Source organism: Strigops habroptila, chromosome 14, assembly GCF_004027225.2.
Source record: "Strigops habroptila isolate Jane chromosome 14, bStrHab1.2.pri, whole genome shotgun sequence".
Taxonomy (NCBI): Eukaryota; Metazoa; Chordata; class Aves; order Psittaciformes; family Psittacidae; genus Strigops; species Strigops habroptila.
In genome coordinates this window covers 10,262,403-10,286,771 of record NC_044290.2, presented here as the reverse complement: position 1 = coordinate 10,286,771, position 24,369 = coordinate 10,262,403, and the positions used below count along the sequence as shown (strand labels likewise).

The 24,369-nt window shown below is 42.8% G+C and overlaps 1 protein-coding gene across 2 annotated transcripts; it reads left to right on the top strand.

Moving 5' to 3' along the window:
• Positions 1–362: 362 nt before the first annotated feature.
• On the top strand, positions 363–23,256 carry LOC115616630 (ATP-binding cassette sub-family A member 10-like). 2 transcript variants are annotated; one of them, XM_030506125.1, is made up of 39 exons: positions 363–604; positions 2,227–2,336; positions 2,669–2,879; positions 3,320–3,478; positions 3,716–3,816; positions 4,613–4,839; positions 5,143–5,281; positions 5,634–5,819; positions 6,902–7,049; positions 7,557–7,728; positions 8,383–8,441; positions 8,841–8,951; positions 9,034–9,209; positions 9,550–9,669; positions 10,023–10,161; positions 10,296–10,386; positions 10,748–10,887; positions 11,246–11,362; positions 11,529–11,724; positions 12,414–12,583; positions 13,295–13,422; positions 13,776–13,913; positions 14,338–14,451; positions 14,586–14,756; positions 15,091–15,201; positions 15,826–15,954; positions 16,736–16,804; positions 17,236–17,327; positions 17,745–17,865; positions 18,199–18,316; positions 18,772–18,863; positions 19,427–19,605; positions 20,184–20,259; positions 20,538–20,632; positions 21,127–21,246; positions 21,433–21,573; positions 21,847–21,926; positions 22,007–22,062; positions 22,663–23,256. In XM_030506125.1, the coding sequence occupies exons 2-39, from the start codon at positions 2,235–2,237 to the stop codon at positions 22,759–22,761; spliced, it is 4,893 nt and encodes a 1,630-aa protein (XP_030361985.1). In that variant the 5' UTR covers positions 363–604; positions 2,227–2,234; the 3' UTR covers positions 22,762–23,256. The 2 variants fall into 2 exon arrangements, with proteins under 2 accessions (XP_030361985.1, XP_030361986.1); XM_030506126.1 differs by lacking the exon at positions 2,227–2,336 and having other exon boundaries at positions 364–604.
• The last annotated feature ends 1,113 nt before the right edge of the window (positions 23,257–24,369 follow it).

The following is a 24,369-nucleotide window of genomic DNA, read 5'->3' as shown; positions in this document are numbered from 1 at the left end:
TCAGTTTTGGGCCCCTCCTGCCAGGAGAAGCCCCCAGGCAACCACCCCACACACTCTTCTCATACCAGGCTGGTGACACTGCAACTTTGCAAATACAACCTTTGCCATTTGGGGATGAGTGAGAGTCACCTTTTGCTCTTCCACCTGCAGCAGTGTGCTGTTATATCGCTGTTGACTTCAGCCTCTCTTGCTGCACTGAGAAACACAACGGAGTTTGCCAGAGAAAGGGTTTTTGTGTGGTTTGTTGTTGGCTCATTTTACTTCTCTTGGCCAAGACTCAAGAATTTGCTGAGTAACTTCTCAGAGAATCTGCTCCAGCAACTCAACAGCAATATGCTCTGTTTGCTTTTTATAACATAAATAAATCTGAACATCTGCCAAGGAGGAAGGAGGGGGGAAGGAAGCCAGGGAAAAGAGAAGTGATGGTGTGAGGAATGCCTTTTGGCAGAAGTGCTGGAGTGAAGAAATGAGTGCGTGGACAAAGGAACACTGAGAGCCTCTGGGACAGCCGGGCCAGTCCATCCCAGGGAGGCTCAGCATCTCAGCTTCTACAGGCACGCTGCAAAGGACAAGCTCTGGATTCCTTTCAAACCTTCCCATCAAGGTAAGGTTAAACATTCTTCTCAAAGCAAGTAAAAATTGTTATTTAAAAGATATGAAAACATCCAGTAATTAATAACACTGTCAATATTGGCTGAGAATATGAATGCACAGGTGGGACACTGGGCATCTTTCTGACAGGCTGAATTAAGCTTGTGATTAAGCTTAGTGACTACTTAAAGGTGATACTTTGATATGAAATAATACAAATGGAGCTCAGTTTATGACAGAGGTGTATTTCCAGAGTTTTTCAGTGCTAAGAGGATGCAGTAGGATCAGTTCAGCTCCATATTTTAACTAATCCAGCACGTGAGGAGCAGATTTCTTTCCTGACAGGCAGTGTAAGCTAAAGACTGAATTTGAAAAGCCTTCTGTCACTGAGCCCGTGTCCCTGCTCATCCTCCTGGCATGCTGTGCTAGTGCATGTGTTTGCAGCATGCACTGAGAGAAGACCATTTGTTGCAGCTGCTCTTCCAGCATTCTGGTGCCTGCTGCCTCATTACAGGGAACATGCCTCTCCTGTGGGCTGAGTATAAATAATTGGAAGAAGATAAACTCTGTCTTGCCTGTCAGCATTGTGAGGAATCATCCCACAAAGGGAACAGCACAACATAAATCCTCCTTCCATATGACAGGAAGGTTTGGAAGGATTAGATCTATAAATGTTCTGCTATTTCTGCCTGAGACTTCATGTATAGAAGATCAATGTCTTGTTTGAAAGTATATTTTAGCTACATATGTGGCAACAGAGCAATGAGTGTTGTTCTGCATAGGGGTTACTTAGTCCTTTTCCCCATTAAAGGTACTCAAGTTGTTTTCCTCATTAAAGTTACTCATAATTACTGATGGTTAATATGGATGTATCTCATCTGCAAAACTTACTTCGACAGCCAGTTCTGTGCCTACTTCTTTAAGATACCACCGCCAGCATTAATCTAAGCAACAAATCTCTGTTTTGCTTTGACCACGTCTTTTCAAGGATGCTGCCAGGTCTGTTGGAGTAACACACCAAAGCATGCTCATGGCTGGCTGTTTCTCTCATGTTTTCTATTAATATCCCCAGCAACAACAGCTCTCCCCGCACACTTCCAAGAATTTGTTCTCTCGTAGCTCCGAGTTGCTCTCAATCAACGCTGTTTTCCATGTGAGCTCAGCTCACGCTACAGCCAGGAGTTGCTCAACGCTTCTTGGTATGAAGCCTTCAGCACATTAAGATGACATGCAGAAAGGTTTTGGTGATTTTAATTGACCATGTTGTCATTTCTTGGCTATTAAAGCCACCTAAACCCATTTTAGGCCACGTGGAATGATCTTCCCTTTGTATTTCATCAATAACTCCTCCAGCACTACCATGCTACAGCACGAAAGTGTGAAATTCTGGTTGTAATCAGTGTCTTACCACTAAGTTGTAAGGGCTGGGAGCATGTTGAGGATGATGTGGTCCCTCCGTGCTAGAAACTGTGCTGCAGGGCTGGTTTGTGCTCAGCACACAAGGTCTGAGCTGCTCCTCACAGTGAGAAGGGAAGGAAAGCATCACTGTGCAGATGTGCACGTGAAAGCAGCCACTGCTCTTCTGGTTTTTCTTGTATTTGAAAGTAATTTGGGGCAAAAAAAAAATGTTTGTAGGTGCAAAGATGAAGACTCTTCAGAGAAATATGAGTGTGTTCCAGCAAACTAAAGTTCTCTTGTGGAAAAACGTACTAATCAAGTGGAGGATGAAGATGCAGAGCTTTCAGGTAAGCTGAAACAGAAAGGCAAAAGTGAGTAGGTAACCCCTGAGAGTGGCCAATCCCTGCCTGCCCTAAGTTAAAGTACTTTTGGAAAGCCTGGCTGGTTTGAGACTTCACTTGAGACTTCACTTTCTTGACTGATAATACTTCTGGTTTTTATGTGATATATGAGAGCACAGATGGGTTCTTCGAGCAGAGTAATTTACAGAGGTGACAGGCACAATGCAATGTTAACATCTAAGATACTTAGTGCTTCTTGTTTATACCTTAATCCCACATAGAATATGCTTTTGTATTGTCATATATTAAATCCTCTTCTCTGCTCTCTCCTCTCCTAGGAGTGGATGCTGTCTCTGTTCTTTCTGCCCGTGATTTTCATAGTGTGCACGTTTATGATGAACATCCGCTACCCTGAAGTGCCTTACAGCTACCTCGGGCAGTTGGATGATCCTGCCTATGATGCCACTGGGGTCACCATTGCTTATACACCCATCACTGTGACCACAAGACAGATCATGAATAAAGTGGCCTTGAACTCTGTAATGATAGGTATGGTTGGCTTGCTAAATATGTAGCTTTGTCACTATTTAACCTATTGTACAGGTATTGTGTTTGACTAGTTCTCCAGTGTCTTTGTGAGGGGAGAAAATTCATCCCAAATTTTCCATTCTCACAAATATTTCTTCTCTAGTATATCAGTTACTAGTGAGGCCAGTGTGTGCCTCTGAGCTGCAAAGCTGAATCTTTCCCAATATTCACTATGTAGACTAATACTATTAAGACACCTTGGTTTGTTCTTCTGAGGTATATTTCTCAACAGATAAAGTGTAAAGTATTTAAAGGTGCCACCCCATCCAGTGAGGAGAACTGGGAAGGAGGAGTTGCAGTGCTAAAAAAGCAGAATATACCCCCAATCCCTGTGCACATATTTGCAGACCTATAGAAACTCATATAGAAACTCATTGCAATACTTTTCTTACACACCACAGGTATAATATTAGAGGCACTGGACAGTGAGAGAGCCCTGGAAGAAGCCTGGATTTCAAATAATGAAATTATAGGGGTTGTATTTAAGGACAACTTCTCCTATCACCTCAGGTTTCCTACTGGGAATGTGGCTATTCCAAATGACAACTTTGGATACATAGGTAATACAAAATGAGAATTTGTGGGTGGGTGATTGCCTGGCATGGATGGAATTGCTCTATTGGATTAACCTATACCTGTTCAGTGATTTAATAAGTTGTTATTTTTTTGGTCAGGGGGACACTGTCCATTTGAAGAGTTCCCATAGTGCACATGCATCTTATCATCAGCTTTTGTAGTGAAAACCATTTACTTTCCACTGCTCTTACCTGTGATGCCCTTAACCTCTCACCTTGCAGATAACTGCTATAATTTCTCATCACGGTACTGTCACAGCCCAAGGTATTGGTACAAAGGCTTCCTGTCCCTGCAGGCCAGCATCGATGCTGCTATTATAGAGGTAAATTGAACTTACGAGCTGATGTAGGGGTCCTTTTGTTTTAAGCTTGGTATAGGAGAGACAAATTGTTCTGTGGCAATAGCAAAGCCAGAAAATTGTGCATAAAAATAAGCTTTTTAAATACTCGGTCACCTGAGTACTATTGGCAGTGCCAGTGGGAAGTTGAATGCAAGCAGCAGTTCCTAAAGAAAATGATGGATTTTGATTTAATTTTGAAGATTTGTGCTAACTTCAGTTTCTCTTAAATGACAATTTCTCTTAAAGGCTGGGAACCAAGTGTAATACCACTATTTGGTTTACGGAATTACTCAGATTCCGAGGAAAAGACAGTTCTTGCAGGAGACTGGGGTGCTCTGCACATCTGCTGGATGATTTGGTTTCAAAGCAGACATGTCTGTCATTTCTTGTCCTTCCTTTCCAAATTGTTCCTCAAAAGTATAGCAGGATAGGATTCATTCCACCTGGCTGTGCATCTCCAGGTGTCCAGGCAGCTTTCATACCTGGGGAGAGAAACAGGACACTGGGGAATGTGAATCATTTGTGTGCCTGAATCCTTACCTCTGGATGAGCCGAAAGATTTATCTCTCCCATTAGACAAAGGAGGGAATCTGGCTGAGGTGCAGACAGATAAATCAGATGAGCCCTTCCTGTAGGGCATTATTGAATTACTTGTTGATGTTTTCTATAAAGCTGCATTCAAAAGTACATCTAGGAATGACGGATCAGAAGGTTCCTTATATAAATCCATCTCGCTGTAGAAAATAAGTACTGAAACATTGACCTTGAATTCCTTTAGGTGGTGTCAAATCATTCTGTTTGGGAAGAAATGAAATCAATTGCTGGCATCCGCATGAAGTCCCGGAGCGTCATCTCCTCAATCACACTAGAGTACAGTTACTTCATGATTACTATCGTGATGTGTTTCTCTCCATTCATGTATTTCTTGTCAATGAATGTTGTAAGAGAAAAGAAGCAGCTCAAAGTTTTGATGAAGACAATGGGACTGCAGGACATTGCGTTTTGGTGAGCTCTTTTTTAACTAAAGTATGTTTGCCAGAAGTCAGTATGCTCCTGGGCACTTGAACAGTCAGTTAATGAGATCATAAGTTTTCTCCAGTACTCTAAGGGAAAATCAGAAGCGTGTATTCTTCTTCCTTGGGTATTTCCTCCTCAGGTGGATGGTGCTATCTGTTCTGCCTAGGATGCAAATGAGTTGACCCTGGGAAATAATTAATATCTTAATATAAAGTGGTTGTGACATGCAGATTAAGTTGTAATAACAGTTCTTATTTAAATGAAACTGTAATGCCCCCTTTCCATCCTCAGGCTCTCCTGGAGTCTGCTGTATGCTGCTTATGTGATGGTCCTCTCCTGCCTGCTGACAGCTCTCGTGGTGCAGGATTCTTTCTACCTCAGCAGCTTCCCTGCAGTCTTACTGCTGTTTTTCCTCTATGGCCTGGCGTGTGTAAGTCAGGTTTTACAGCCAAATTTTCTCACTATGTGATTTATTACACTGTTGATGGGCCTTTTGCATGGCGCAGGACTGTATCCTTTGCATGGTCATACTGATTGAAATAGCTGGGTGGATTCTCTTACTCAGCTGCAGTGATTTGAATTGCAGCCTGAAGGTCTGACAGGCAACAGGTTGGCTACCAAAGACCTGATTTGAAACTCAGATCAACACACTAAGAAGGACTTTAGTGCATTTTATTACAAGGACTCAGCTCAGCAGCAATCTCTTTGCCTGCCAAATGGAGGCGCTACCATTAAAGAGTTTTATTTTCTTCAGTTACTGAAGGAAACTTTTGTTATTACAGATCCACCTGGTTTTCATGCTCTGCTCCCTATTAAGGACCTCCAAACTTGCTGGCTCCGTGGGGTTCCTCATCACCTTCCTCTTCGGATGCCTGAGCCTTGTGGTGCTGATAGAAAATCTTCCTGAACCACTAAAGTGGTTTCTTGGTCTCTTCTGTCCTTTTGCATTTAATGCTGGCATTGCAAAGGTATGGTGCATCGTCTCTGCAGCTGAACCTTCCCAATAGTTTGCTGTCCTGGGCAAATAGTGGGGACAAACAGAGTATATTTTATCACAGACAGTGGCAATAAAAGACCCTGCTGTGCTTTGGTGATAAAGGTGTAGGAAGTCATGGTCCTCATTTCAAAAGACCAGGTTCTCCACATTTGTAAAATCTTCAGGTACTCTTCATTCATACCCACATCATGGCTTGAAACCTCCATGCGAGCAGAGTTGCTGTTGGGCAGCAAAGAGGGGCTCCAATGCTCCCATCCCATTCCCCTGTTTAAAAGCTGATGAATGCAAAGAAAACCACAGCCCTCCTCACAATCTGTCATTGTGCACTTCTGTAGCACCCACATGAACCCGAGGAAGCTGCAGGGAGCCCATCGCCGCACACAACGGCACCATTATCCTCTGGGGCTGGACCCCAGGAGGATGGGAGTTGACTTGGGGACATCAGCTCTTCTCTACTCGGTCATTCCCCTTTTGCTGCAGCAACTCTTCCTGGCAACAGAAACACTGCAAACACAATTCGAGGTTTCTGCTGCAGCCATCCATCCTCCATCCCCACTTTGGATAATTCTGTGCAGTAATATTTGATTTCCTGAGAGAGAGAGATAGGTAGATATATACACACAAATATATATGTTTTTTTATATATATACACACACACACACAAATCTGCCTGGGAGAGGAGATTTCTACACCAGAAGGAAAAGAAACTGACTTTACTGACAATTTACCATATGGATAAATCAATCACTATGTAAAATATCACCGCCTTTGTCATGACTCTGTCATGTCAAGGGTGCCAATATCATGTTTCTTCGATGATTTTCTATAACACTCTGATCTCTGCTTCTGGATTGTTCTGGAAAATTCTAAATGAAATCATAAGATGTCTGCATGACATAAATGTATTTCCTTTCCTCACTAGATAGAACGAAAGGAAAATTGGTCAGTACCACAGACGATGTCTAGGTTAACAAAGTCAATTGCACCCATGGTTTGACAGCATGTGCATAGTTTTCCAGCCTGAAAATTATTCTTCTTTGTCCTTTCTTTCAGGTTTTCCATTTAGAAAAATACGGAATGGGTTTCTCTTTTTCTAACCTAATGGAGGATTCATACTTTTTATTTTCAACTTACATTATGTTGGTCTTTGACTCAGTCTTGTACATGCTGTTAGCTATGTACTTCGACAAAGTTCTGCCAGGTAGGTATAATTTATACTTATGATTATACTCTCTCATTTTATACCTTTGATTTATATGGATTGTTTGTAATAGCTTGTCAAGGAAATGAGGGGCTGCTCCATTCTCAAAATAGGTTTTGGCCTAAAAAAAAGTATTGTATTATATTACTGAGTGACTTTTCTGCCCCTGGCACACATGCTCTTAAGTCCCAAATCAAAAACAACAAAGTACTTAGTGGTTTTTCTTTCTCTTATATTGCTGTTGAACTGTTTATGAGAAAACAGTGTAATAATGTATGGGACAATATGTTGATTCATTAAGTAAATGCTGAATTCACTAGATATAGCCCTGAAGCCAACCTGCTTGTCTTGTCTAAACCCATCTCCAAACCTCTTTCTTTAACTTCTCAAAGTACCAGTTTTGAGTAACCCAAGTACTTATTAGACCCTCTTAAAGGTTTAGTCCAGGATGGTGTCTTGGTTGTCACTTTGGTTAATGACAGGTCATCTTCTCTGCTTTCCCATCAGGCAAATATGGCATCCCAGACCCCCCTTTTTTCTGCCTGAAGCCCTCGTACTGGGTGCGGAGCAGGAGAGGCTCCACCAGAGAGATGCCCAGAGCTTCAGTGAGCCCTGAGGAGCTCCTCAGTGATGACGTAGAGCCAGTGCCCCCTGAATTCATGGGAAAAGAGGCCATCAGGTAAAGACAGGAGTTGCTTTTCATGCTTTTTGAGTTTGGGTAGCTTGGGTTTAATGCTCCCACCAACCACCGCTTCCACCATCAGCTTTATTTTGACTTAGCCAGGCAGTTTTTGTGTTCATGAGGCTCTTGCAAAACACTTTGTTTCACAGAGAAATATTAGTAATAAAATGCAGATGAGAGAAATAGATAATTCAAGCTGAGCACTAATGGTGAAATTTGGATAAATTGAGATTAAAAAATAACAGGGATTTTTTGTTTTGGACTTTGTTAAACATCCATTAGGGTCAATAAGGAGAACATGGAGGTCAGTCCATTATAAACCACCCATGTGTTGCAATGGGCTTGTCTTTGCAAGGCTGGGTGCTGCAGTGTTGTGTGTCAGGTAGAGATGTTCACGTCTGTGTACAGAGCATGCCAAATCCTGCTGAATCTCAGGGTTGCTTCCCAGTACCTCTTACTTTTTATGCCATTTCTCTCATTGTAAATTAAGGCCCATAAGAATGAAAAAGAACATCAGGGAAATGTATTTCATAGAGTGGTTTGAGTTGAAGGGACCTTAAAGCTCATCCAGTTCCAACCTCCTGCCACAGGCAGGGACACCTTCCACTAAAAAAGAATCCTGAAATAATATTCTCCTTATCCTCCTTTTAGACTCAACAATATTAAAAAAGCATATAAAAAGAAGGACAAGAAGACAGAAGCTTTAAGAGGTAAGAAAGCTGTGATACTGCTTCCTGTTAAAAATGAGGGAAAACAGTTGTGCAAACATTTCAGTCAAAGAAAACACTTGCATTGCTTGGAAATTTATGTCAAATATTAAGTGATGTAACTGGTCACTATTTTGTCTTGCCTTTACTGATTTTTCATTTTTAATAAGACTAAAGAGATGAAAGATTTTTTTCTACTGTATTTTGGTCTCTTCTGCTAAATACAGAGCAGCTTCTTATACCTTTAGTTAAAGGTTTGCAGAACTCTGTCCCACATTGCTTAACATTTTGCTAATTATTGCTACTTAGGGCTTATACTTCTTGACTTATCTTGCCTTCAACAACGAGTTGAGCCAAGTTAAACCTCACTTCTTCCCAAACTTGATGTTGTTTTCATTCTAGGTTTGTCTCTAAATATTTATGAGGGTCAGATCACTGCCTTACTCGGCCACAGTGGGGCTGGGAAGACGACACTGTTAAATGTGCTCAGTGGACTCACTTTCCCTTCTGAAGGTAGGATGGCAAGTAGTGGGCTTGATTCAGAAGCTGTAAAGATCAGTTCATTCCACCTCACCATATTTGTTCCTGTAAACAGGCTCTGCAACCATCTACAATTACAAACTCTCTGAAATAAGAGACAGGGAAGAGATTAGAGAGATGATTGGCATTTGTCCCCAGTTCAATGTGCAGTTTGAAGTCTTAACGGTGAAAGAAAACTTGAAAACCTTTGCAGAAATCAAGGGCATCAAGTCCAAAGAGGTAGAGCGAGAGGTAAGTTGTGTGTTTCTCTGAATACACCCCTGGAATGCATCATGTTTCAGCAAAGGCTCCTTTGGGAAGCTCAAAGGGTCCTCCTGGTTGTGTCTTCTGAGAACCAAAGCTGGTGTCCATTATCAACCAGGTTAGTAGGCAAGCTTGTGGGCTTGATGCTACCACAGCAATTCATCTGCACAACCTGAGGAGATGAGGGTATGACCTCCTGCTGGTGGTGGTAGACCTCAGTACATGCTCTTAGAAACTGCACCTCCAGTCCCAGCCAGATGTCCTTCACAACTAGTAAAGGATGGAAGGATATCTGGTGCTGAGAATGGGCATCCTTGTGCTGTTCTAGGTGCAAAACATCTTGGAACTGCTGGATATCGGTAACATTCAAGACACTCAAGCGGAGAAACTCAGCGGTGGACAGAAACGGAAGTTATCCATTGGAATAGCCATGCTTGGGACCCCCCAGGTAAAGCAGCAGGCACGGCTCAGTAATATAGGGAATGTTCAGGTCCAACGTAAGTAAAACCTTCTGAGGTACTTGGCTAAAAGTTCTTGCATTATTTCAGACATCTTTAAAGTTCTCATAATTATTAAAGTTAATAAATTTAATAATTTCATTATATTACTGATCCATCTTGGTAATCTAGTTTTAAAGCACATAGACAGTTCCCTGACCTCAGCTCCCAGAATAGATGCCCTTGTATAAAAGGTGTCCTGGATCTCTTGCCCTCAGGACCTGAGGCTTTCAGGAGAACACTAAACCCAAAAGACAAGCAATTACTCTGTCATGAGGAATGTCTGATTTCACTCGTTCTGCAGGTTTTGTTCCTGGATGAGCCAACGGCTGGGTTGGATCCTCTTTCCAGGCACAAGGTGTGGAGCCTCCTCAAGGAGCTCAGAGCTGGACGGGTGATCCTGTTCAGTACTCAGTTCATGGATGAGGCTGATATCCTTGCAGGTAAGCACTGGCTCAGCCTGCAGCATCTCTGCAGGACAACGCTGGATCAGAAAGCCCATGTGAGGTTCAGCTGCAAAAACAGTTTAGAACCACAGCTCTGCAGTATAAATTCCTTTGGCTCTTTCTTTCTCTAGACCGCAAGGCTTTTATCTCACATGGGAGGCTGAAATGTGTTGGTTCTTCTCTGTTCTTGAAGAAAAAATGGGGGATTTGCTATCATTTAAGGTATCTACTTCAGCCCCAGAAACTGCTATCTGGGAATATGCATGTACAAGGAGCCACCGGAATGACTGTCGGGGGAAACCACAGAGCAGATGTCATCAAAACAAGAAAATTAATCTAATTAATAGTCAGTTAAATAAACTGAATCAACAATTTACTCCAGAGTAAGGAATGAATGAAATATACTGGAGCTTTCTTTATATGCATCCAATCAAACACAGTGGTGGTGGTTGGTTGGTTGAGTTTGGGTTCATGTTTGGGTTTGGGGGATTATTTTTATTTGGGTTTGTTGGGTTTGTTTGGTTGGTTGTATTGCTTGTTTGTTTTTTCAAAACTAAGCATCTCTGTTTTTATAACTGAACAGGATCCATGTCAATGAGTCCTGTGACTTAGGGAGCGTGACATCTCTGGTTAAACGGTACATCCCCAATGTCATATTCTCAGGACACAGTCAATACGAGCTGAGATATAAACTGCCATTAGAAAATATGAACAAATTCCCAGGTAAAGTATATTAAAATAATTAAGAATTGTCCATAGGAAAAAAAAATAATCATAAATGTGGGGGAAGAGAAATGAAGAGGGAGATTTTCTACAAGAGTCACATAAGGAATTAGAACTGTTGCATTTTGATTTTCCCCCACAATTTTAGCACAGGATTATAGAATCATAGAATGGTTTGAGTTGGAAAGGACCTTAAGATCATCTAGTTCCAATGCCTCTGCCTTGGGCAGGGATGCTTCACACTGGACCATGTTGCCCAAGGCGCTGTCCAACCTGGCCTTGAACATTGCCAGGGATGGAGCTTACATGTGCTTATATTTGAAACGCTGAAGGCACTCACATTATCTCTGTCCTGCAGATCTGTTCAGTGGCCTCGACAGCTGCTCTGACCAGGGAATTATCAATTATGGAGTTAGCATGACAACCCTAGAGGATGTCTTCCTGAGACTGGAGGAAGAAGCCACAGTGGATGAAGGTACAATCGTGGCTGCAAACACACAACCCGCAGCCAAAGGGAACGGCTACTTTGCAATAACCCCTGGCCTCCAACATCTGGTTACTAGATGGCTCTTAGGCTTTCATACATTAAAACATAGAAGCTGGTCTTAGACATAAATGTGCACGTGGAAAACTCTCTGCAGATGAGCACGTCCTCGGGGAGGAGCATGCAGAAGCAGGACCACGATGCCCTGATGAGATGGAGCCGGACTCCCTGCTGCTCTCGGGCTCTGGGAAGGCGGCAGTCATCGGCTTGGGTCTCTGGAGGCAGCAGGTCTCTGCCATGGCATGGGTGCACTTCTTAAAGCTTAAGAGTTCAATGAAAAACCTGCAGTCCATGTAAGTACTAAAGCGATTCTCTCTTGCAGATCTAGACAATCACAGCAGGCTGTTTTGATGAGCATTTAGATTAGTTGATATCAGGTTTTAGTAATGAATGATCTTGGTAATCTGCACTCAGAGGAGACGAAAGCTGCTTCTTTTCCAGTGCCAGTAGTATAAAAATCTCCCTTTTTGTGCCTTTTCCTTTCTGAGTAATTTATGCAATGGAAACCTATTTTCTTTCTGAAGAAAAGAATCATTTAGAAATCCGTTTATTTCAGAGGGAGGGGAAAGTTTTAAAATAAACTGTACAAAAAGAGGAGGGAAAAATGCTACTTTCAGGCTTCCTCTTTCAGCTTAAAATTCTCTCACGTTGCCAGTGTTGAGCTATTTTGGCCCCATTGATCTTCAAGTGGGTATTTCCTGCTGGGGTACAAGAAACAGATGGGAGATGCTGATTTAGGCATCTTTAAGGAAGTCTGAAAAGCATTTTATGGCTCTAAAAATTTGGGCACTCCACATCTGAGGTCCTCTTCCTGATACGTTTTGAGGTCCTTTGTGAACGATCAAATTTGAGACTTCTGAAAATTGCCAAAAATTCCTAACAGAAGGAGCGTTGGGTAACCTGAATACAGTTTACCATTCCCGGTACACGACCGCGTTCTGCTGAATGTGTTTTCAGAGTGTTTCTTCATCTCTCTCTTTAGTTTGCTGCTCTATGTGGTTTTTCTGCTTCCTCTGGTTTTGCAACTGTCCCTGGTTGCTGCCTGGCAGAGTGTGAGTGCTTGGGAGCTCTCATCTGCACGGTATTTCTTGCCCCAGGGGAAGAGGGCTTGGTCAGAGACAACAACCAGCCTCCTGGTCCACAACAACACTGGTGAGGGGAACGAGCCTTTCCTCATCCTTTCCTATGCTGGGGCTGCTTGGCGTTGCAAAGGAAAATGTGAGAGAGGAGATGGTTGTAGGATGCAGGGGATCTAAGGGATGATTGAGGGTTTTGTGATGGAGAAGATGGGAATTGTCATTTTTAAAGGGTTGTGAATGAAACCCACTGGGTGAGATCCTGATGTAGTGATGTGAAAAGGGGTATCATAGCAAACGAGATTAGAAGGGACCCAGTTCATTCCCTGCCCCAAATCCAGACCTCTATCCAAACAATTTCTGCATTTTCACAATGTGGGATTCTCAAGCCATACTCCAGTAAGGGCTCACTAATGCTCACTAATTAATGGTCTACTTCCAGTTTTACCTTCGATATTCCTATGAATGGATGCTATTTTACATTATTTGGCCAGAGTACGAAAGTGCTGGCTTCATCAGACCATCGCAAAGGAGGACACGTTTTGCAGCAATTCAGCAAAGGCAGGGAAAAAATGACAATGCAAAAATGCAGTCAATGAGACTGAAATCCATTAACTTCACAAGAATTAATGTGCAATGATCCCCCATGTGTGTGCTGTCTGATGTCCACAGTTATTAGACTTTCCCAGGTTTTGTTTGGTGGTCATGGATTTGAACTAAAAAAACAAACCACCAAAGACTCTTTTGTCCAGTATTATGATTCCTCTGCTTTTGGCTTTCACGCCAGGAACAGACATTGAAGACTTCATCCACATGCTCGAGAGCCAAGATCTCACAGTAGAAATAACAAGTGAGGAAAACACCACAGAGGAGCTAAAACACAATGGGGCTATAAAGGTGTCTTGCGAAGGTCAGGTGAGGATTTTTGTTCTCCTCCACCCGTTTCTTCCCAATAACTGAATAATTCAGCATGATGCCTCCATCACGTCTACCTGTGGGATGGTCCTATTGAGTAAGGCCCATGGATTCAAAGATGTGAATGCTTTAACCAGTAAATTACATGATAGAGGAGACCTTATCACCTTCATCCTCCACTTCAAGCTTCATATTTTTTGTAGCATTGACTTCTAATATCTCATAATTCAGGTTTTTAAGCAAACAAAGTGTAAGCAAAGTTATTCCAGGCCTGGATTCTCCTGGCTATGCTCCTTTTCTACTGCAGATGAGAAAAGCCAAGAGTTTTCATCTTGTTTTCTTGCTCTTTGAAGAGCTACAGGTTTACCGTGTTATGCCACATGGAGATTGTCAACTGCTTCCCGGTGCTTGTGAACATCATTAGCAATGCTCTGCTGAGAGCCCTCAATTCCACCATGCATATTCGGATCTGGAGCCATCCATTTTTCTCTGTAAGTGTCCAAGCCAAGAGGTGTCAGAAAACAGTTCTTGAATCTGATTAAGGTCTCAGGAACTCATCAGCTTTTAATAGGAAACACATGGGCTGTCTGTAAACCTGTAAACCCACCTTCCTCAATGCTCACTCTGGAACCATCGTGTTTGACTTCAGGAAAACTGAAGCTAATTTTTCCCCTGTGGATCTCAAGGGATGCTGAACGTGGCTGGGAGGGTTTCTTCAGGAGGTTCCTTATTCTCTACATCACTTTGCAGGGCTGTAGTTTGAGGAAAACCTTCTTCCTGCCAATATTTGGTTTCAAATCTCACTTTGTGTTCATCCTGCCCTGTATTACATGAGAAATGCAGTAAAATGAATTGTTGCATCTAGTCTTTACGTTGCAGATGGTTTCTACAAATGCTTTGTTCTTCTGTTTTCAGATAGAGGATCCACAATACTGGAATTATTTTGTTTCTTTTTACCTCTTTTATATGCTGTTGTTATTCCCTGGTTTTCCTCCTCACTTTGCAATGGGCTACATGCAGGATTACAAGGTAAATCCCTTGAAATGGAGCAGATTTGGGGTGTGCAGAAGGGATTACAACTGCATTGCAACAAGGACATTTGAGTGTGATGCCATGAGCAGCTTTGCAGTCAACAAACTGCCCTTTGCATTGTGTCTTCCCAGGTGGGAGCTCGTGCGCAGCTGAGGGTCTCAGGGCTCTTTCCCTCAGCATACTGGTGTGGCCAGGCACTGGTGGACATCCCACTGTGCTGGCTCCTTCTCTTCTCAATGTTTGGGATCCAGTTTGCATTGAGCACCAAGATTTCCTGGCACGCCGACGCTCTCTTTCTACTGGTACATCCCATTCTGTTGATTGCTGGTTCACTAGGGAGGGATTGAGGTAATATTTTGAGCATGTGTAGGGATAAAGGAGACACCTTTGGGTCCCCAGGTGCTTAGTGACCTTCTCCTTGTTTCACCTTCTATCATGTAGGTTTCCCCAGCTGGAAATAAAAGGCAATAAATCTTGCCTTTAATATACCCCCTTACACTTGGCAGTAGAATTGTGGTAATTTATGAATACCTTGATCTTAATATATGATCGTTTAAACTGAACCATATTGCTATATATAGGTTTCTGGTTATTTAGATGACTCTAATTTCTAATGAAAGCCCTTTCTTTCTGTAGATCACAGGTGCTTTTGGCTATGGAATTTCTATTGTTCTCTTCATCTATGTGATCTCCTTCATCTTTCGCAAAGGATGGAACTGTGATTTTTGGTCTTTTATCCTGATAGTGGTAAGCATATGGCTAGAAAATGTGCTGTAGGGTTTATAGAAGAGTATTTTGAGATCTTAAGGATGAACTCTATGTCAAAACACCAAGCATAGATGTAGAACATAAATATGAGCATGTGTTTTATAGCAGTCAATTCTATATCAAATTCCTAACACCATGTTCTGTTCCCATAATCCTGCTGTGGCACAGGGAAATGCCTGGATCTACCCTCAGCTGGTTCAGGAATGAAGGCAAAAAAGTTATTTATCGCTCTGTTCAACACTTTGGATCCAGGAGATGTAAGGTGTTGAGATATGAACCATTAGGTTAGATGCAGCCTGACATGGATTATTTGGCATGAACCTGGGATGGAATGAACAGGATGGGATGCCGTGCTTCATTGTTCTCCCTGAAGCAGCCCTGTGCCTGGGAAGAAGTTTCTCTGGCTGACCCAAACCAGCATCCTACCCTCAGGCAGAGATGGTTGAGAATCTCCTGACCCCTTACTGTTTCTCATCTTTATATCTCCTGTCCACCTTTAGAAATCCATCAGGAAATTAAAAAAGTAGACCCACACAACTTTTAAGACCAGTGATGAGTGTGATCCCTTCCATCAGCTAAGTTACCCTCTTGCTTTATTTTTAGGTATGCTTCGTTACTTATATCATCAGCAGAGTCATGGATTTATTCACTGATATCAGAGCCAGCCTCTACATTCTGTCTCTTTTGATTCCCGTGTACCCGCTGCTGGGTGTGACGATGAGCTGCCTGCAGGTAAGCAGCAGCACTAGGCGAGGAGAGGAATCCCACCATAGAACACAACTATGTGTCCTTGTGAGCAAAGTCTGGTGCTAATCACACTGTACTCTGGGAAGGCTCCTTAGTTTCCTCTTATGAATGGGATTTTCCCAATGGTCAGAGTGCATCATTAGATGTCCATTTCGGATCAGATCTAATTTTCCCAGCTGTTCATTATGGTTAGGGGATACTTCTCGTGCAGTTGAGCTGTGATTGTAGATTAGGATCTTCCTACGCAGAGTGGAGCAACTTGGCTTGAACAACCATAAGAGAAAATTGCACATCTTACATTGCATGGAAACCAAGGGAGAATTAAGAACACTCACAAGGTGCTTTATTCCATGTCAGCTGAGTGGGGTGGTGGAAAGTTAGCCAAGAATTTAATGAAACCCTCCAGCTACATGCAAGACCGTTTATGAGCCCCAAATTGCTTAGGAGTGAGTCCAAACAGGAGAGGCTCCTCCTCTGTCCTGTCCCATTCACCTCCACCTCTTCTCTGCTCAAAGGAGAGGAGATGAGATGTTTCCCTATGATAGGTCATTACCCCTGGAAGGAGGGTTTGAGACAGGTACTGAGTGCTGTGCCTTTTTCTGGTATTGGATGCCCAAAGTTAAACATCTTATTTGTTCATTGTATAGTGACTATTTTGGGTAAATCAGAAGCTTTCCTACATTTTCAAAGTATCTGTTATTTGCTTTTAACCCTTCCAGAATGAGCCATCAGGTCTTCATTGTGTATTTTCTTATTATTCTTATAGATTTTTATAGAAGACGCCAAGTTACTTGATGTGACTTCAGAGAGTGATGTACTAATAGCTGTCTTTGCAGTAAGAAAACTTTTAAGATTACTTTTGTTTAGTAATGAGTGTCTACTAAAGCCCTGTCCTCAGTTATGAGTAAACAGGCAAGAGCCCTGGGCTCATTTCATGCAGGAGCATCTCAATGGGCTACTCCCTTGTAGTAACCTAGCTCCTTTGAAATGGGGAAGGGGAAATGGAATTAGCCCAAATCACTTAATGCTAACAAACATTTTATGAATGATGTTTTTCTTCTACTATTGGTATTTTCTCATATCGGTGAGTGACAGTAGAATTCACATCCTTCAGGATTACCCCAAATTTAGATGTTAATGGGCTTTATTTTTACATACTGTGGTTTTCCCCCCCACATATTTTATAACCCCACCACCACCTTCTCAGTTTCAGCCGTAGTAGCATGGAAGGCAAGGCTGTTAATGCGGCAACCTCTTTTCTTTCAGCCTTATATCCATTCTGTGGGTTTCATTTTTCTTCTTCGATATTTGGAGATCAAATATGGAAGAGCAGTTCTAAGAAAAGACCCAATATTTAGGTTGGTATAAACACACGTGCATCGCAGGCACATGCGAGATCTAAGCTTCCACCACACTGCTTTTCCCTGAAGGCAACATTTTGGTCAGATATCATTGCCTTTTTGTCCTTATATTTGAATATTTGTTGTAGTACTGGTGATTTTTTTATAACTAAAGTAGCTCCTTAAATGCTACAGAGCTATAAAACAGCTCTCAGGCTTGTTAGTACCTTTATATGGTGTTGCTTGTGCTGTGTGGATGTACCAGCTTGGTTCTTTGATTATAAATTACAGATTATAAATATATTTTTCAAATTAATGTTGATTAAAAAATGCAAGAAATGTTGAACTCTTGGTTTATCCAGGAGTGAATGTTCTCCATTGGTGGAGAACAAGGTTGAAGAACAAAATGCTAAGATGAATGTGGTGCATTTGTAGGATTTCCCCAAGAAGAGAAAGCAGCCACCAGCATCCTGAGGAGCTTGAAGAGGAAGATGAAGATGTTAAAGCTGAAAGAGCAGCAGTGAGAAATGCCATAGCAGCTCCAAGTCAGGAGGAGGTATGACCAAGTCTTGTCTTATTTTATACCAATAAGAAGCCCACCGGTAAAAAACAAATCACCAAATAAGTACAGGTCAGTGGTCTGGCTGTATTATTCTCATGGGGAGAATCCAACTCCCAAATATACAGTGTGGGTTCCATCAGGGTAGAGAAGAAAGCTGTTAAAAGGAATGTGGACAATAAATTGTCCTGTTGCACCTCAGATTCTCAGTGAACCATAAAACAAAGATCTTTAGAAGGTTTTCTCCCTTTTTTAATGGAAAAATATTACTGAAGGCTTAATGTTATCCGATATAATAGACTGATCTTTCTTGTCCCTCCTCGCTTCCAGAAATCAGTCATTATTGTCAGCAATCTGTGCAAGGAATATAAAATAAAGCAAGCCGGTTCAGTTTTTAAGAAGAAGAAGAAAATGGCCACCAAAAATGTTTCCTTCTGTGTTAAAAAAGGTGAGATTTGGAACTGTTTTCCTAGACCTAATTTGGACTCCTGATCATACCCAGAGAGTTAATTCTCAGTTATCTGAGCAAGAACGTAAAGGTCAAATCTATTTGCTCTGTGGTTAAGGCATGTTCAGTCTGTAGTTGATGTGTTAATGGACAATGTGACGTGGATGCATCGTGTTAGTTACCTTTGACTCTGTTACCTAAAATAACATAGCCCTTTCTTGCCAGGATCCACTTCAGCAGAAGCTTCTGAGAGCCCTGGGAGCAATGCTCAGACTCACAGCATCAGTTACAGTTGAAAAGTCATGGGTTCTCAGGCATATATTTATACTATTTACTTTTATATGATCTTTGTATTAGCATACTCTCTTTTGTATTTTTTTTTCTTCTGTGGGACTGTGCCTGGTATATTTCTTGAAGGGGAAATATTACTAAGAAATTATATGCATTGATTCCAGGAGAAGTATTAGGGCTACTGGGGCCCAACGGAGCTGGTAAAAGCACAGCTATGAAAATGATCACTGGAGAGACGACACTGACTGCTGGGCAGGTAGGAGAAAGGGGAGAGATCCATGATAAAAACACAAGTGCAAACCTTGCTCCTAGGCTAAGCTATCATTATTTTTCAAAGCATTATTAGTGATCAAGGTTTTAAATACATTCACTGTGCTATTAAATTGTAATGATTGTATTAAACTAAATGTATTGATAAAAATATTCATAGAATCATGGAATGGTTTGTGTTGTAAGGGACCTTAGAGCTCATTCAGTTCCAACCCCCTGCCACGGGCAGGGACACCTTCCACTAGAGCAGGTTGCTCCAAGCCCCTGTGTCCAACCTGGCCTTGAACACTGCCAGGGATGGGGCAGCCCCAGCTTCTCTGGGCACCCTGTGCCAGCGCATCACCAGCAAACTGTGAGCTTGTTCTGACTTTGACAAGCAGCTGCATCTACCTTAATTGTCCATGTTTATCTTTAGAAACAATGCAAATGAGGGTTGCAAAATCACTGCCTTGCTCTTTGGGTTTCCTTGTCTAAATCCCTGTGAAGCCCATAGCCTTCCTCTGAACCATACCCTTCTTTGTATGTTAAGAGATCACCTTGTTTGTGCAGGTGCTGATGAAGAGAGGAGATGGAGCAACCTCCCATCTCCAGGACCATGCACCCCCCTTCCTGGGGTACTGCCCGCAGGAGGACCCACTCTGGCCGGACCTCACCGTGCTCCAGCATCTGCAGGTCTATGCAGCCATGAAAGGGGTGTCCAAGGAAGATACGGCTGCTGCTGTCAACCGGTACGGATGGAGGGTGCTTCCAGGAGTTGGCAAATGGTTTATCCCTACTCCTAGGCTATGAGGAGAGGGCCAGAAAGTCAGAATAAGCCATAAAGAATCTCAGGAAATGGAGCTGCAAAAACGATTTTGTGCTAAATGCCATGATTAAGTGAGTGGGTTAAGAAAATCTCCAATTCGCCTGAGTGCGTCTAGTGAGGATAAATTTACCACTAATGCCCTTTTAAGTGTGTTATCTTTAGGAAGCTTTTCTGAAATCTGATGTTATAGTTGGGCATTACAAGAAAGAGTGCTTAAGCGCTGCCTGTTCAGCTGACATTGGCAAGGTGGAATGGATTTATAATGCTATTGACACTAATGCTGGATTTAGACAAAAGCTTGTGGCTTATTCAGTACACTTTGCTTCAAATATTCACTTACATTTTAATAATGCAACAAATGTTTCATGAAAACAAGCAGGAGTAAAAGGCAAGGGGAAGAAAGTTGTTTTTTCTTATCACTTTGGGAGTCCTTGATGAGAGTATTGATTTGGAATAACAAAAATGTTCTTTCCTTTTTCCACTTGTTCCCTTTCTTCACAGAATAGTAAATGCTCTGCAGCTTCAAGGCTACCTAAAAAAGAAACCTAGAAAATTATCTGCTGGGATAACCAGAAAGGTTTGTATTGTGTTACCTACAATGAGCACTGCACTGCTCATAGCACAAATCAAATATCCCCTTTGTTAGCAGAGGGACCTACCTGTTCTCTGAACTACAAGGAGAACATCGTGTCGTCTCCCACTGTGGGGTGATGGAAAATCAGCCTTTTCCAAAACCACATTGCCTATAAATCAAACCTCAATTCCCATAAATGAAGCAATTGTGTCTGCAGCTCTTTGTAGACAGAATTCCAGGGACTGCAAAAGGATTGACTCAGCCCCTTTTCCCTGTCCTAGCTGTGCTTTGCAGTGTGCATGCTCGGCAACCCTGCAGTCTTGCTCCTGGACGAGCCATCAACTGGCATGGACCCCAACGGGCAGCGCTGTGTCTGGTGAGTAGGACCTCAGGCACTGTGCCACAATGGTGGTAAAGGGGTTGGAAGCCAAGAATGCAATGCCTAAGGCTAAGTAAAGAGTGTTTCACCCCATCTGTGGTTAGTGCTGCTCATCACCTGCCAATGGTTTTGCTGGATATTCCATTTTCTTGGTTCTCTCTAGCATGAGCAAGGAGAGAGAAAAAACATTTTACCCTCATCCTTATTGCAAACCTTAGGACAGTCATACATGGGATTTGGAAGGACTCATAAAGGGACCTGAGTCAAAAGGATGTATTCTCATATATATATTTTTTAATATATATATTCCGATATTATTATTTCAAAGTATTACCATTTGCACATCAGTCTAAAGTTGTTGTATGCGAATTTTTACACTTGTTTCAAGGGAGATGCATTTGGAGGGACAAAGCTATAAGAAGTGGTGCCTGATATTCCTGGGAATGTTAACTTATTTTTCTCCTTCTTTTTTCCCCCCTTCTGGTCTTAAGGAAAACGCTTCGTGCCGCCCTGAAAACCAAGGAGTCAGGAGCCATCCTTTCAACACACTACATGGAGGAGGCAGAGGCAGTGTGTGACCGTGTGGCCATCCTGGTGTCTGGGCAGCTACGGTGGGAATGCAGCTGAGCTGGGAAACAGCCCATGCAGCAACAGGGGTTTCTCCTCCAGCCTCACCTTCCTGAGCCCATCACTGTGGGCTTTGTGAAGTGCTCCCTATGATTTCATCAATTTAGGAAGGAGCAGATAATGGGGTACCAATGGTTTCACACTCCATCTTTTTCCTCCCCCTCCTGCAGGTGCATTGGCTCCATTCAGTACCTGAAGAACAAGTTTGGCAAGAGCTATCTGCTGGAAATTAAGGTGAAGGATCCAGGGCGTGCTGATCTTCTCCATGCTGAGATTTTGAGGATTTTCCCAAGCGCAGCCCGTCAGGAGCGGTAACTATAACATATGGGATGAACTGTGGTTTCAACACTAATTCATCCCTAAAAATGTGCCCAGTGTGATGGCCAGACTCAGGATCTCAGTTGGAGAGGGATGAACAGCTCAGAGTCCCTGTATGTGGACCTGTTTTGATAATGTCACCACATCCAACCCTACTGTGCACTCTACAGCAAAACATCACACATCCAGCTCATAGCATGACATAAAGTTTTGGTCCCAGGACCTCAATACAGAGCAAGAATCACCTTTTCTTCTTTTTCTTCAAGGTTCCCCTCTTTGCTAGTCTACAAGGTCCCAATGGAAGATGCACTGCCCCTGTCTCAGTCATTCTCCAAGCTAGAGGAAGGTAAGAGCAAAACAAGTTGGTTTTCTGAGAAGGTGGAACACAGACTGTTAATTTTTGACCCTCTTTCCATTTCTCTCCAGCCAAACGAAATTGCAACTTTGAGGACTACAGCTTCTCTTTGAACACTTTGGCTCAGGTAGGTGATTTCAAGGCTGGCTATGCTGTAAAGGCGTGAGCAGGAAGAAAAGCTGTCGTGAGACTTTGGTGGAGCAGAGAGGCACCACCAAAAGACTGCTGGGGGGTGGTGGGTGATGAATCGTCTGCTGGGAAAGTGGTAGAAAATGGTCTGAGTTTTTTCCGTTGTTGGGATTTAGCATGATGGGATAAGTGCAGGAAAATTGTTGCTGCCTGACTCCACTCACCCAAGTCAGGCACACAGCGCATCATGGGGATGGATGCTCTTGGTAGATGCCCATGACCAGCCTCTGTGGTTGCTCCTGAAGCAGTAGGTTATTGCTGCTTGTACAGCAATTGCTGGTAGCAAAGATGAGGAATGTTTATGTCAAACCATTGATGGGTAAAACTTACTCTATGGATATACCTATGATCAGCGGGTGCCTCTCAGCATCTTATGCCAGAGAGCATAAGAGTCTTAGCTACTGTGTATACGTGCTCCCCATGTAAAACTACTTCACATACCACTCATAGGGGTTGCAGGGCTGTACCTCTTGTAAAGGAGCATCACAGTGTCTAGTGAAAGTCAGAGAAATAATCAGTTTTGTCTTGTCCATTTCAGGTGTTTTTGGAACTCTCCCGAGAGCAGGAAAAGGATAATTTTGATCTGACTTTGGATGGGGCTTTTGAATGGAAACAGCTTCAGCAGGTGGACTGTTAAAGATCCAAGATGCTCATTTACACATTACTCCATATTAACCTGATGTGATACTGCACATATTTACTACCATTATCAGCATACCACGAAGAGGTGAACAAGCTCTGAATTTCCAGTGAGCATCCGCTGAGGGTTCCTCTCCAATGCAAAAGACATTTCACCTGCACATTGCTACATTAAGCCCTACCCCAAGTTGCATTTCCAATGGCTGGTTGATGAAATGGTGCCTACACTCCTGAGAGCTCTCACCAAATAGAGCAGCACACAGCAAAGGAACAGAGAGGTTTGCAGGGGTCGTAATCCATCTCTAGGGATCAAGGCTCTGCTTTGCTCAGTAGATCTGGGTGCATCAGGGAATTCTGGACATGCTGCCAAACTTCTGGGCTCGTCTCCCACCAATGCGTGAGGCTATTTGCCTACGATATGTTTAAATACATCTTAATGAAATTTGCACCCTATTTTTATACCCTTCCAATAAAAGTCTCTATAGAAACTGCAGTTACACCCTCGTATGTCATCATTGCTGTGGACTGTCAGGAACAGCTCAGACTCCTTCCCATGGGGATGGAGGTGGCTACAGAGGTCCAAGAGCTACTGGCCAGCAAGCTGTAGTCCCTCATGTTTGCTATCTCTGTCAGCCTGGAGAAGAGAAAGCTCTGCAATGACCTTATAACAGCCTTTTAGTACTTAAAAGGGGCTTATAAAAAAGATGGAGACAAACTTTACAGCAGTGCCTGTTGTGATAGGATAAGGGGTAATGGTTTTAAACTAGAAGGGGGTAGATTTAGACTAGATATAAGGAAGAAGTAATTTACAATAAGTGGTAAGACACTGGCACAGCTTGCCCAGAGAGGAGGTAGGTGTTTCATCCCTGGTAACATACAAGATCAGGTTGGACAGGGTTTTGAGCAATCTATTCTAGTTGAAGATGTCCCTGCTCACTGCAGGGGCGTTGGACTAGGTGGCCTTTAAAGGTCCCTTCCCACCCAAACCATTCTATGATTCTATTATTCTCCTCCTGACAGCTCGGGCACGCTTATCCCTGTACCCAGGTCCTTTGCAAAGGTTAAAACTCTCACAGAACAAACGAAGCCCAGTTCTCTTTATCTGCTCTGCAGCGGTGGCTGTGTCGCAATCACTGCTTGGGTCTGTTCCCCACTCAGCTTCAAAACAGATTTTGGCAGTTGGAGCACACATATTTAAAAGGATCGTGATTATTTCCCTCCTGATTGCACAACAGCTCCATCTGTAATCCCCACCCCTGGGAAGTGCAATCACCAACACTGCAGTCACCTGTGCACGCACTCAGCTCCAGGAAATGGGAGCTCTGTGAAAGGGAAGAGGTCTTTGAGTGATGTAAAGACAACAAACAGCAATAAAAGCCCCAGCACAGTCCTGTCCCAGAGAGAGCACCTCTGGCAGCTGGTTGAAGAGGAGTGCACTGGGATTCAGGCAAGACATGAAAACAGAGTGCAGGACTGAGGTGTGAAATCTTCTGGTGGCAATTGCATTTCCTTCTCTGGGGTGAAGAGCATCTCCTGCCTGGGCTATTCCTTCCAACATCTCTTGCACAGTTGTTTCTTGCAAGGAACTACCACCAACCCACTTCAT